The sequence below is a fragment of the Scardinius erythrophthalmus genome (genome assembly GCF_964197995.2).
Source record: "Scardinius erythrophthalmus genome assembly, chromosome: 14".
In the NCBI taxonomy this organism is placed as follows: Eukaryota; Metazoa; Chordata; class Actinopteri; order Cypriniformes; family Leuciscidae; genus Scardinius; species Scardinius erythrophthalmus.
The window spans coordinates 5985055-6000668 of record NC_138234.1 but is presented as its reverse complement, the minus strand read 5'-3'; the positions used below and the strand labels follow the sequence as shown (position 1 = coordinate 6000668).

Here is a 15614-nt window from a genome sequence, read left to right as displayed (position 1 = left end):
CTGCCTAATCTCCTTCAAAGAGGCTCAACAGAGAGTGGATGAAGTTCCTGGGATTGTTCACAGGAAGTGAGCGTGTGTTGAGAGTCGTTTGTTACGGACCTGTCTTGGGTATCCGTGCCAGCATTCCCGATGATCCCAAAACCATGGGGTCTGAAGAACATAATTTGACAAAAATTATTAAATGAGAATGTGCAAAAGCTAAGTTTTGATTACAAAAACACTTCTTTTTTTTTTTACTTTGGAGTAACATGCACCAATTTATTGTTCATAAAAGGACCACCAATTTAGAGATTATTAAGATTTTTTTTTTTTATGATTAATTTTACTACATTTTTAATATAGATAGACAGATAGATAGTTATCTCTAGAAATATTTAACTTTAAATAAAATAAATATTTAAACAAAAAAAATTCTCAACTTCTTTACTTTCTTCACTTTCTCAAGGCAAGACATCACAGGTGAATAGGGTAAAAAAATGTAACTATTAGATACCACCATACCTTCCCCAGTTTATTAATCAGAGTACATTAAGAATTTTATGTTTAAATATGCAAATTATGCATGATCTAATTCAATATGGACTAATTTGCATACATTTCCAGAACATTAATCTAAACACTGGATAAAGCCAGGTTCAAAATTATTGTCTGGTTTTGTTGACATGTTAGAGTTAAATGTTTTTACAGAAGAGATTTTGGATTTCTCTTTTTATTAGTCCAGAAATCAGAAAATACTGTCAACAGCCAGAAAAAATACATTTTCTCCATGTTTTTTTAAGTTAAATGTTAAATAAATCAGGTGAATTATACTGTATCAACAAACCCCTCAGTAAAAACCTTCAGAATATAGAAGGGAATAAAACTGTAAAGTTTGGTGTGTATAAGTGCTACTGAAGTGGAGAAAAAAAATCATTTTGAGAGAACGGCCTTTAAAGATATGTATTGTAACTGAAATCTACAGACGCAAATAGATACATTGCAGTAATATAAAAAACTTACATTTGTATTTGGGATGTTTTCTTTCCATAAGTCTAAAAGAAGACAACTTATGGAAGCAAATAGTGCAAGTAGTGTCTTAATTTAAAGAAATCATTTTTCATAGTAACAAAAAAATTAAAATTAAAAATTAAAAACTATAAAATTATTTTTCAAGTTGAAAATGAGTTTTCAAATGAAATGCTAAAAATAAAAACATCTTCTGAAATTATCAGCCACATCTCGATATTTCATTATATTTACTTACAAAGGTGATCATGAGGGGGTCAGTTCTGAGGAAAGAATTGGTAAGATGCTTTAGATTAGAAAGATAGTACCTCGTTGGAGATACTCACATTAATCAGGGAGATGAGACCAGCTGAGAACGCAATGAGATAAAAGACAAACCTCCACCTGAGAAACCAGACAGAAAAGATCAGTCTAATCGAATGCAAACCAGTCACAAATTATGATGTGGCCTCATTTTAGGTAGAAAATATGTGAACATACGAAGCTTCGCAGAACTTCCTGGTGTTGCTGGGTCTGTCCTGGTTCCGGCGCTGACGCAGCCAGGTCTGGATTTGGCGCTGAGTGAGTCTGCAGTGCTTTTCCAGAACCACCAAATCATTCTGAAGAAAAACACAAAGACACTGTCAAACTAAAAGGGCCTTTCCCCAAACCGTGTTAATTTTTTACCCTAAAATTAAAGGAAATATTAAAAGAAATATATTTCAAAATTCAATACATAATTACATTGTGACTCATTTTATTACTTATCACTACTATAATATATATATATATATATATATATATATATATATATATATATATATATACAACAGACATTTATTAATCTGTCTGATTTAATAATTATTAATATGTAATGATTTTCAATGTTTTTATTAACTATTTAATGATTTATTCAAATATTTACTTAATTAAATATGTTTTACTTTAATATAATTATCTTAGATTATTAATTATCTTATTAAACATGCTTTATAATCATTAACAATGACTAAAACTTATTTATATTTTTATTTATAAATTATTAATAATTTATAAATGTTTAATATTACATTCTAATGTTTTGCTGCCTGCACATCATTTTGGCCCAAATCTAAGTCAGCACTGAATGTATAATTCATGGAGAATGCAATCCCAAAATGCATTGCAACAAAAATGCAGAAAAAAAGAAGAAAAGAAAAAGGATATTTTTTTGTTAAATACTGAAAAATATTGATAAAACAGATATATTTAATTAAAAACTCACAATTGCAGCCAATATTTGTGTGCTACATCCTCGTGCTTATGCTCTTCATCATCTGACATCAGAGCCTCTGATGTTGATAAACAGAATGAAATATCTCATTCTCTTGGCACACACAGGTGCACGTGACTCACTAACCTGTGACGGCTGCTTCTTCTTCTCCAGGTAAAACGCCTCCAGCTTCGGGACAGGCGTGACATGAACCCAAACCCTGTCACGGACACCCAACCATCGGCTGAGTGGCAACGCCACAACCCTACGGGACACACAATGGCTATTGTTAAGAGAGTGACAGGGTTCACATTTGTTTAGACAAGCAACATTTTGTTGATTTGCATAATTCTTGTTAGCCCCGCCCACAGCGAAACTCATTGGTCCAAAATATTGCCTCTCATAAATATGCATTTAACATGAAATATCTTCTGATTGGTTGACATTGTTTTCACATCACACAACACTTTTGCGTCAATGCATCACATTGCACCGGGTTAAAAATTGTATATTATTAAAAACTAGAATGTACATTTTCTGAAGAAAATGTGAGTGGTGCTTGCAGTGGCAAAACTCGCCACTCGGTTGCTCGGATAGTTGCTACAATGTTGTACATGATTGCATACGAGCCAACAACCATGTCTGTACGATGTTGTGGAGCTGAAATATGGCTTCTATATGTTGCAATATGTTTGCTAGGTGGATCTAAACGGTTGCTAGGCTGTGAATATCACATATTCATGGTGATATTTACAGACTGTTTCCCAACCGAAACAAACGAGCCAACCCCCATCTCTATATGATGTTCTGATGCAGAGATATAGGTCTTGCTAAACAGTTGCTAGGGTATTCTGTTTGGTTGCTAGGGAGCTGCCAATGATAAAACTCCAAAGGCTACTTGTCAGTATGAATGATATAAACCAACTCCCATTCGTCTGTGACATTCAGAATGGAAGATATCCCTCTTTGGATTTTGGTTGCTAAGGTGCTCGACAATGGTTGCTAGGACGGAGTTAGGAAGTGTTGAGGTGATTCATGATTGGCTGATATATTATTATGGTATATGATATATTATGATATGATATGATATGATATGATATGATATATTATGTTTTATAATTATAGTGTAGTAAAAAAACTTTGCATTACTTTAATGAGTTGGATTAGATGGGAAATATGCTTAATTCTCATTAACAATAGATAGATAAATAAATAATAAGTATTTATGAAGGACCAATCAGAGTTTGTGCCTACTTAGACAATGCTCTGCATTAATGTAACTGTTGAATGACGAGCAGTAAGGCAAAGATTAATTTAACAACTTATATCTTTACAGGTGGAGATACAGGAGTTCAACATGCAAGCATAACAACACATACTTGCGCATGCGTAGAAGCAAGCTTTAATTTAAAGCTACAGAGCACTATGTTCTTCAGATATGTAATACATTTAAACATAATTCAATGAAGACATGATATTGATATCGACCTTTCAAAAACAAAGCGCAGGGCGATGAAACCCAGGGCCAAGGGCAGGCAGATGAGCAGGTCACGGGGTACGGGATGCCGACCTCCGTCTGATGTCCCGTCTGCGATATCTTTCCATGTGATGCCAGGAGGAAGCCAGAAGTCCTGCCGCCAGATCCACTGGTTTACAAGTTCCTCAACCCTATAGACACAGTATAAGGAGAAAGTCATAAAAGGCTGCTAACTTATTACAGCAGATAAACCATCTACTGATGACACAGATAATTCAGTCAGCCGTAGCTGGAACGATATAATTCACAAACTCTATATAATAATAATTTTTTTTATTTTTTTTTATGAACTACTGCTTTAAAATGTACATTTTGAGCGGTTGCTATGTGTTGAATGCATCACTCTGACAGCCAAGTTTAAATAAAATAGATAAAATCTATAATATTACGAGAAACATATTTTCTACTTTTATTTTAGCGGCCTCTATGACGTCACGACTCCACAGCGATTATTCGATAATAGTTTTCAGGCCGAATTTTTTAAAACAAATCAGACTAAATCGCAATAAACTATCCCACATATTAGTCGTAAAAAAATTGTAACAAATCATCTGGGATATAAATCTAAAAAAAGATGTTAAATTCGACAAAATCCATAATTATTTGCGATTTATTATTGTAGGCTAGTATTAATAAGAAATGCAAAAATAAAAAGTCTGCACTCTAAAAATCTTTTATTATAGACAGGAGATAAAGTTGACAAAAGTTTCGGGTCTTTGCCTTCGTCAGTGTCATATTACAAGACAATAATTGAGAACGTTCAGTTGTTGTAAAGAAAACAATATAAGGAGAAAGTCATAAAAGGCTCCTCACTTAATACAGCAGATAAAACATCTAACGATGACACAGATAATTCAGTCAGCAGTAGCTGGTAGGCTACAATATAATATACAAACTCTTTATATAAAAACAAAGTAATGACATAACAGTCATTTTTTAAATGAACTATACTGCTTTAAAATGTCATTTTAAGCAGTTGCAATGATAAATGCATCACTCTGACAGTTGAGTTTAAATAAATTAGATCAAATATATAATATTACGTTTTTATAAAGAAAACAACGAGCATGTTAGTATTTACTTATAGGCGATTTATAATTTTAAAAAGTCATTTACTACAGTAGCCTACATGCTTCAATGATGAGAGGTGATGATTTCAGTTAAAGCAGGACACAGGCCTCTTCAAGCGTCTTTATACGTTTTATTATTATTATAATCAATCCAGTTATTCGATATAAACAGCATCCATCATCATGATCGCTCTACATCGAAATAAAAACAATCCCTCGCGCAGAATCTTCCGGCGAATTCGTAGGAATGTGCGCGACCGTGTCGACGACATCAACTCTCATCCACCACATCGACCTCTGTTTTTTAGTCTTTTAGGAGCTTCCACGAATAAAACTGGTCCTGCATTCATGAAATTATCCCAGAGTCGCGAGAATCCATGAAAACGCCGGAGAAACTGGAAATTTCCGCAATAGAAGCAGCATCTCCTCCGTCTTTCTCTCCATCAGGGAGGAAAGGAAACATCATGCTGACTGTAAGGTGCTTTGCTTTCCACTAACACCAGTGTAGACGCCCCCTACCGACCATTAGATGAACATCTAACACTATCTATCTTTGTACGTGTTGACTGACCATGAGAATTTTTTGAAGATATGATCAAGCAGGATCTGGTTATGCTGAAATCAAAAGTCTCAATGGCACATATAAAAAAATATGTGCTATTGAGACTTTTGATTTCAGCATAACAAATATGCCTCTAAGCCTTTTCCTGTTTAGTGTTTCTGCCAAGAAAATGACTTGACAGGAGTTTAGAAGCTCTGCCAACTTTCAGTGTCAATATGAATGTCCGTCAGTCCTGTCTGTCTCGCTCCGTCAGTTTTCATATCAGAGGGGATTTCAAAAGGAGGAAACAACATGTTTATTAATTGTTGAAAAGATCTCTTAAGCATATTGTTAACAGCACATACTCCATCTTTCTGAAAACATATGTTTGCACAGGTCATTTGTTCCAGCTAATGACAGTCCTGTAAAGTGCATTGCGCACGCTTTATTTGGCTTTTAATATGCATGTTTTCCCAGACTGCAGAGCATTAACATGTGGCTAAAAGCCAATGTAAACATAAAAAATATTAAGGACGGACTTAATGTTGTACATATGTATTCACTGTTTCCATAATGCCAGCCGAATTTGGCTTCATAATGTAAATCACATTCTCTCTGCTTTTCTAAAATAATTAGATAACTTCAATGTAATTTATCAATGCAATTTAAATATAAACCAGCCAACCTCTCTAGCAACTGCCTTTAGCAACCAGCCAAAACACTCAAACTGCCTAACAACCAACTAAAAAACACTCTAGCAACTGCCTAACAGCCAGCCAAAACACTAGCAACTGCCTAACAACCAACCAAAACACTCTAGCAACTGCCTGGAAACCAGTCAAAACACTCTAGCAACTGCCTAACAACCAACTAAAAAACACTCTAGCAACTGCCTAACAGCCAGCCAAAACACTCTAGAAACTGCCTAACAGCCAGCCAAAACACTCTAGTAACTGCCTAACAACCAGCCAAAACACTCTAGCAACTGCCTAACAGCCAGCCAAAACACTCTAGCAACTGCCTAACAACCAACCAAAAAACACTCTAGTAACTGCCTAACAACCAGCCAAAACACTCTAGCAACTGCCTAACAGCCAGCCAAAACACTCTAGTAACTGCCTAACAGCCAGCCAAAACACTCTAGTAACTGCCTAACAGCCAGCCAAAAAACACTCTAGCAACTGCCTAACAACCAACTAAAAAACACTCTAGCAACTGCCTAACAGCCAGCCAAAACACTAGCAACTGCCTAACAACCAACCAAAACACTCTAGCAACTGCCTGGAAACCAGTCAAAACACTCTAGCAACTGCCTAACAACCAACTAAAAAACACTCTAGCAACTGCCTAACAGCCAGCCGAAACACTCTAGAAACTGCCTAACAGCCAGCCAAAACACTCTAGTAACTGCCTAACAACCAGCCAAAACACTCTAGTAACTGCCTAACAGCCAGCCAAAACACTCTAGCAACTGCCTAACAACCAACCAAAAAACATTCTAGTAACTGCCTAACAGCCAGCCAAAACACTCTAGTAACTGCCTAACAGCCAGCCAAAACACTAGCAACTGCCTAACAACCAACCAAAACACTCTAGCAACTGCCTGGAAACCAGTCAAAACACTCTAGCAACTGCCTAACAACCAACTAAAAAACACTCTAGCAACTGCCTAACAGCCAGCCAAAACACTCTAGAAACTGCCTAACAGCCAGCCAAAACACTCTAGTAACTGCCTAACAACCAGCCAAAACACTCTAGTAACTGCCTAACAGCCAGCCAAAACACTCTAGCAACTGCCTAACAACCAACCAAAAAACACTCTAGTAACTGCCTAACAACCATCCAAAACACTCTAGCAACTGCCTAACAGCCAGCCAAGACACTCTAGAAACTGCCTAACAGCCAGCCAAAACACTCTAGTAACTGCCTAACAACCATCCAAAACACTCTAGCAACTGCCTAACAGCCAGCCAAGACACTCTAGAAACTGCCTAACAGCCAGCCAAAACACTCTAGTAACTGCCTAACAACCAGCCAAAACACTCTAGCAACTGCCTGGAAACCAGTCAAAACACTCTAGCAACTGCCTAACAACCAACCAAAAAACACTCTAGCAACTGCCTAACAACCAGCCAAAACACTCTAGAAACTGCCTAACAACCAGCCAAAACACTCTAGCAACTGCCTGGAAACCAGTCAAAACACTCTAGCAACTGCCTAACAACCAGCCAAAACACTCTAGCAACTGCCTAACAACCAACCAAAAAACACTCTAGCAACTGCCTAACAACCAGCCAAAACACTCTAGAAACTGCCTGGAAACCAGTCAAAACACTCTGGCAACTGCCTAACAGCCAGCCAAAACACTCTAGCAACTGCCTAGAAACCAGTCAAAACACTTTAGCAACTGCCTAACAACCAGACAAAACACTCTGGCAACTGCCTAGCAACATGCTGAAACACCCTAGCAACAGCCTAGCAACCACCCAAAACACAGCAAATGCTTAAAATCAGTCAAGACAGCCAATAACACACTCTCAAAACCACCTTAGATCTCCAGCTGTAGGGTTTTAACGGGTGAATCTTGTTTGCTGGATAGTTCAGTATACTTGTAGAGTATACGCTGCAGTTCTGTGTACTGTGGAAACAATGCCTTGCAAGCTTTAAAAAAAAAAAGTTCATCCACTTAGATTAATGTTAGGAAGCACAAGGGCCTTTTGTTTTTTCCTTTCTGCCAATTCCACCTCAGTTCAGCTCACATGTCTGAGCCATAATTGAGAAAAAAGTGTGTGAAAGAAGTAACGAGTAGTATAAAGTAGGGAACTGGCGGAGTGCCAGGATGTCTTTGTGGGCAAACCTCTAATAATGCCCGCGATCCGAGCGCTGAGGGCCAAACCGCTCGACTGTGAAGCCAAACAACAGCAGGGAGTGCGGCCTACTAATTCTGCAGTATGTAGTATGTATAGTGTGCAGAGTATCCAGTTTTCTACATGGAAGATTATTTCCCACAATGCAATGTTTGCATGATGTTACACCTATGTGCAAAATGAAAGGAACACTTCTGCACACTACCAAGCATTCTATCCAACAATATTAAAGGGATAGTTCACCCAAAAATGAAAACTGGATGGATAGATGCACTTTTATGATAGATAGATAGATGCACTTTTATGGACTTCAAAACAGAAACAGCCATTCACTGTCATTATAAAGCTTGGAAAAGCCAGGACATTTTTTAATATACATAATTCTCTGTATTCGTCTGAAAGAAGAATGTCATATACACCTAGGATGGCTTGAGGGTAAACCATGTGGTAATTTTCATTTTCTCTATCCCTTTAAGAGTTATCTTTAATAAAGTTCTCAAAATGTTATTTCTCTGAATACACTTGTACGTTCATCGAATGTATTTTTAAATGTTACTACTTTTTGCGGAATGTTCAGAGAACTTTCAAAAGTAACCTTGTAGTAATGTTTGTAGAATGAAAAAGTGGAATGTTCCTTTAAAGGTGCAGTAAGCGATTTCTGAGAAACGCTGTTGAAAGTGGATCGGACCGAGCGCAAAAACACAATTGTAGCCAATCAGCAGTAAGGGGCGTGTCCAATCATGAGAGGGGAGGTGCCTGTGTTGCATAGCATGTTTGTAAATTTGGGGGTGGAGCCATCAAGAGAGCGGTGTGATACTTTTGGGTAGGGCCGTGTTTGTTTTGGTGATTTCAAATATCAGCAGTGTTTCTCAGAAATCGTTTTCTGCACTTTTAATGTTCGCATAATAACCAATAAAACACGTTTTTAGAACATTTAAAGTTTTCATAGAACATTCAGACTTAACGTTTTCATAACTTGATGGGAACGTTATTAGAACATATTTTTGTTAGCTGGTGCACACTCAACACTGTTTGTAAAATAGTTTGTAAAACAGAATACATAAACATTTCAAACACACTACTTCATTATGTTGCATTTTTAAAGGCCCGTTCACACCAAGGACGAGAACGATAACAATATATGTTTTAAAAATCGTTCTAAATTTTAAAGTATAGCCACAACTATAATGATAAAGACACAGTGAAACTATATGGTTGGGATCACTTTCAGAACGATTTGTGAACGACTGATGAACGATAAAAATATTAACAGCCAATCAGAATCCATCCTGCTCTAAAAAGCTCGAAAATTTCGAGCGCACGATGTTCATTATTAAACAACAAGCACAAACTATGCAAAAGCAGCAGCCCTTCCGGCACTGTGCCCGAATTCACTCTCTCGTTTTCATTCACTCCTTCAAGTGGACTGTATTAGTGGAGTAATGTAGGGAATAGCGAATGAGGGTATAGGGGGTGATTTTGAACACAGCCATAATTATATTTCTTGATGTAAATGGGCCTTAATTCAGTAAGTGCCACTATTTATATTCTGGAAATAATAACCAGTCAAAATTAATTCTGGGAAATAAATTCAATCATTTTTTTTATACTTTGAAGTCTATAATAATGGGTCAAGAAAAATAGTTAAAATGCAGTTTTTTGCAGTATTATTTCTGCTTTATACTTCAAAGCCATACATTCATTTTTAATGGCTGCACGTCTGCTGTAGTTTCAGCAGAGGGCGCAATGCCACATTTGTTAAGTCACGTTTCTTTGTTGGCAGTTGCAATCACAGCATGAAAGACCTTGCTGTTTAGTTTATGATACTAGTGTATTGCACAAAAACAAGCAATCTTTCAGCAGTGAGCCATGTGTGTTTCTGTAATGTCATGCCAAAGCGATGTCTCTGATTGTGAGATTTATTTGCTCAGTGAAAAACAAACGAGGAGACCAAAGAGGCTAAATCAATTTCGTATTTTGGTATTTTCTACATCAAAAATTAATTTAGACACAATCTAAACTGATACGACCCAGTCTGGTCTTTCAGACTAAACCCCCCGCTCACGTTTCCAGCATGTTGAGCCAATATTTCCAAGTCTTATCCTCTCTGCGGAGGCAGCAAATGTCTTGTGGAGGTGTTGAAGAGAAACAGGGACAGGGAGATGAAGTTCATGGTCATTCTGTCCCAAAAAATGCACATACTGAAATAATCTAATGCTCAGAGACAATTAACACAGATTGTAAGTAGCTAAATACATTAAAGCAACCTAGAAACACCCAGAACACACTTGTAACTACCTAGCAACCAGCCAGAGAACCCTAGAAACCACCTAGAACAACCTAACAACCAGCCAAAACACTCAAGCAACTGCCTAGCAACATGTTAAAATACGCTAGTAACTGCATAGCAACCAGCCAGAACATCCAAGAAACCACCTAGAACAACCTAGCAACCAACCAAAACTTTAGCATGTTTAGCACCCAGCCAATACATTATAGCAACTGCCTAGCAACCAGGCAAAACAACCTAGAAATAACCTAGAACAACCAAGCAATGAACCAAAAACACTCTAGCAACTGCCTAGCAACCAGCCAGAACATCCTAGAAACCATCTAGAACAACCTAGCTAGCAACCAGCCAAACCCCTTTAGAAACTACCAAGCAACCAGCCAAATCATTCAAGAAACCACCTAGAACAACCCTGTTAGCAACCAGCCAAAACACTCTAGCAACCAGTCAAAATACTCTAGTAACAGCCTAGCAACCAACCAGAGCACCCCAGAAACCAGCCAGAACATCTAAGGCAGACCCCAGCAACCACCTAGCAAGGTCATAGCAACAAGCCATAAACACTCCAAACAACTTCCTAGCAACCACTCAGAAAACCCTAACAACTGCTAAGATATATGGCAAGCTGTCAGAACCATCTTGGTTGTAATGGGTAAAGCCTGTATGTTGGATAGTTGGAAGTTTTTTTTTTTTGTTCAAAATGTATATAATGAACAAGTGCATCATGAATCATTCACAAATGTTTCCTGTAGAAGCCCGTCCTGCTTCTAATTTACAAGGAATGGTTGTAATTCTATTAAAAAACAAATACTTTGTTATTTGGCTCGCTTTCAAATCCTCACAGACAACAGAGATCTACTTACCACACAGAAAAAAAGGTCAAGCGTCACTTGGCGGCCATCTTGTTAACATCTTCAGCAGCTGTTTTCTATGGGCAAACAAGTACAGCGTCCAAAAGAAAGATACCAAGATCAATCAATAATATCAGTTATACATTTCAAATTGGCAATACAAGTGAACAACAATGCTATCATGAATTTGTAAAAAAAAAAAAAAAATAATAATAATAATTCTGTCACCCAGAACACCCAGCAACATGTTAAATCCACTCTAAACCCCTCAGCAACTATATAGCAACATGTTAAAGCATCTCTTAACACCCCAGCAACTGCATAGCAACATGTCAAAACCACTCTAAGCACATTAAAACCACTCTAAACACCCCAGCAACCGCATAGCAACATATTAAATCCACTCTTAACCCCTCAGCAACCACATAGCAACATGTTAAAGCATCTCTAAACACCCTAGCAACTGCATTACAACATGTTAAAACTACTCTAAAGACCCCAGCAACCACATAGCAACATGTTAAAGCATCTCTAAATACCCTAGCAACTGCATAGCAACATGTTAAAGCATCTCTAAACACCCTAGCAACCGCATAGCAACATGTTAAAACCACTCTAAACACCCCAGCAACCACATAGCAACATGTAAAAACATCTCTAAACACTCTAGCAACCACATAGTAACATGTTAAAAACACTCTAAACCCCTCAGCAACCATGTTGCTATGCGGTTGCTAGGGTGTTTAGAGTGGTTTTAACATGTTGCTATGCGGTTGCTAGGGTGTTTAGAGATGTTAAAGCATCTCTAAACACCCTAGCAACCGCATAGCAACATGTTAAAACCACTCTAAACACCCTAGCAACCGCATAGCAACATATTAAATCCACTCTAAACCCCTCAGCAACCACATAGCAACATGTTAAAGCATCTCTAAACAGCCTAGCAACCGCATAGTAACATGTTAAAAACACTCTTAACCCCCTAGCAACCATATAGTAATATGTTAAAACCACTCTAAAAAACCCAGCAACTACAGAGCAATGCTGTGATATCCATCCACAATACATATATATCATGGAAATGTATTTTTCTTTCTTCAGTGAAGTTAAATATAACAATAAAATGATACAGAAATTGATTTTTAAATGCATCGGAAGTTTAGTTGTCCACTTGAAAAATGACTTATTTAAAAAAAAAAAAATTTAATTGAAAATGTATTTTTTGTCTAGCCCCTGCACTACAGTCATTCAGAAACACCGTTCAGACAGGAAGTACTCAATACAGACATGAGGTTTTGTTGTAAACGTTAACTGATTTGGTCATAGCATTTAACCATCAAAAAGACCAGAGTAACAACATGCTGTTCCCCTAGTCTTTCATTGTCCTCAGATGATCTCAGGTCTTCTCTGCGTGAGATCATCGTTCGTTGTCATTTCATGAATGATTATCATTATCAAAGCAGTTAATTCTGTTCCAACTGAGTCATTTACAAGGACACACCGGCCTGAGGATAATAGCCATCATATGTGGAAACTCAGTTGTGGTATGAGGAGGATTGCAGTCATGCAGCAGCTTTCTGGCACAAAGTCTTTTTTGGATTCAGTGTACAGTATTACTTCATTAATATAATGAGGCAGATTTATAGAGTTTAGCAGGTCAACAGTGTCAAGACAAAAGGGGTTATTTAAAGTGCCCCATTATGCTTTTTTAACTATATTAGCAATTCTAAACGATTAATCCATTGTTCCTATTTGTATCACTGTGTATCAAGTGCTGAGGAAGAGCTGAGATTCAGTTATGCTTATACGCTTTCGTTTCTGTCACACACTGACTAATTAAAACAGTCTAGGCCATCTGAACAATCAGAGCAGAGTGGACCAATCAAAACAGACATCTGACCAATCAGAGCAGAGTGGACCAATCAAAACAGACTAGGACATCTGACCAATCAGAGCAGAGTGGACCAATCACAACAGACTGAGCTGTCTGACCAATCAGAGCAGAGTAGACCAATCACAACAGACTGAGCTGTTTGACCAATCAGAGCAGAGTAGACCAATCACAACAGACTGAGCTGTCTGACCAATCAGAGCAGAGTAGACCAATCTCAACAGACTGGGCATTCTGACCAATCAGAGCAGAGTCGACCAATCACAACAGACTGAGCTGTCTGACCAATCAGAGCAGAGTGGACCAATCTCAACAGACTGGGCATTCTGACCAATCAGAGCAGAGTCGACCAATCACAACAGACTGAGCTGTCTGACCAATCAGAGCAGAGTAGACCAATCACAACAGACTGAGCTGTCTGACCAATCAGAGCAGAGTCGACCAATCACAACAATCTACTTTCTTGGTATCTTATGTAAAATAAATACATTTAAAAATAATATAATAATAATAATAATAATAATATATATACATACATATATACTGTATATTGAAAAATGTTTTGCATGCATTTTATTTATATATATATATATATATATATATATATATATATATATATATATAAAATGTAAAACATTTTTCAATCAACATCATTAAATCTTTATATTATTTGAAAATAATTAAAATAATTTAATTAAAATAAAAAAATATATAAAATCATAAGATGTCATTGATTTAATCTTATTTATTTATTTATTTATTTTAAATACTTCTATCACAATCTCACATGCTCCCTGCAGTTTCATTATGAACCTCTAGGGGTCCGCTAACCCCTGGTTGGGAAAACCCTGCTGTGGTTTGGGTGACTCAGGAATATTCAGAAATAACATTCGATAGTTTTATTGAGCAAGGTTAATTTGGTTGCCCTTGGCTTTCTGCAGGGGGTGGATTGTCTCAGCTGTTATTGAAAGGTGCTAATCAGTTCCTCATTAGCGGCCACACACAACATTGAGATGCTACCCTGCAACAAAAGGCCCAATTGACAACTCCTAACTCACAGGCAAACCCCAAATCAGCAGGACACAGCATCTATATCCTGCCCCATCTAACCTGCACCCCCTCACACTCTTCATTATGGGTTTCCACAGATTTCCAGAACGTGCCTGATCACGGTCAGGAATTCACCTCACTTTACTGTAAACCTCACAAGGGCCGAGACTGAAACGAAGAGACAGGATGAGGTGAAGTGTGGTGACAAACCGCAGGAATCACATTCCTGCTCAGCCATACAACTAACCAACTACAGGCAACATTTTCATGAAACTTTTATATTTATGAAGTCAAAATTGCAGCAATATTAAGACTGAAAGTCAAAAAGTCGTAATTGTGTGAAATAAAGTTGTAACTACGAGAAAGAATCAAAATGGTTAAATAAAAACTTGCAATTAGAAAATAAGTCACAACTATGAGAAATAACAGCAGCAACTGTGAGAAATAGTCGCAGAAAAAGATTTTTTTTTTTTTACGAGAAAAAAATCACTTGTGAGATAAAAAGTTGCAAATACAAGAAATAAAAGTTGCAATTGTGAGAAAAAAATCACAATGGTGAAATAAAAAGTTGCGATTAGAAAATAAGTCACAATTATGAAAAATAAAAGTCGCAATTGTGAGAAAAAAGTTGCAATTAGAAAAGTAACAACTACAAGAAATAAAAGTCGCAATTGTGAGAAATAAAGTCGCAAATTTACGAGAAATATTTACAATTGTAAGATAAAAAGATGCAATTAGGAGAAATAGTTGAGATATAAAGTTGCTTATTTAATATTTTAAGTCACAATTATAAGAGTTGCGATTAGAAAATAAGTCACAACTAAACGATGAGAAATAAAAGTCGCAACTATGAGAAGTCGCAATAAATTTTTTTTTTTTTTGAAGTGGAAACAAGTTTCCATTGGATCTCAATTAAAGTCAAAGCATTAGATTTTAAACAATTAAATTGTTACAAAATACATCTATTATATTTCCCTAATGACGAATGGTAAAATTAAACTTCATATTTTGCTAGAAAAGAGGTCACACCACTATACAGTTTTTCACGTAGGACTCACTCTCAACTCATTCAAATTTTCGGGCTCATTCAATCTTGTATTGGAATTCGGTCATTGAACGCAAACCACGCTTAACCTTAACAGAGCGAGAAGTCTGTTTAGGCATCGGTTTGAAAAATGACCTCTCTGTGCCGGCCGAGAGTGAGTTTCGCTGAGGAAGACTGCATTCCACTCCCATCTTAAGTGGCCGTGCCCTGCTAAATGTATCCCATGCTGCACTGGG

General features: G+C 37.0%; 1 protein-coding gene across 2 annotated transcripts in view; it reads right to left on the bottom strand.

Annotated features, from left to right (window-relative positions):
• Positions 1-15614, bottom strand: part of cers4a (ceramide synthase 4a) — a 33900-nt gene that overhangs the window by 3152 nt on the left and 15134 nt on the right. The window contains exons 1-6 of one of the 2 annotated variants that reach the window (XM_081385214.1): positions 4903-5344; positions 3725-3904; positions 2384-2501; positions 1486-1604; positions 1332-1389; positions 100-150 (exon numbers count right to left, since the gene is read on the bottom strand). In XM_081385214.1, the coding sequence (XP_081241340.1) occupies positions 100-150; positions 1332-1389; positions 1486-1604; positions 2384-2501; positions 3725-3904; positions 4903-4904 (528 nt within the window). In that variant the 5' untranslated portion in view covers positions 4905-5344. Of the gene's footprint in view, positions 1-99; positions 151-1331; positions 1390-1485; positions 1605-2383; positions 2502-3724; positions 3905-4902; positions 5345-15614 lie in introns of those variants that run through there. The other variant, XM_081385213.1, reaches the window with a different exon arrangement.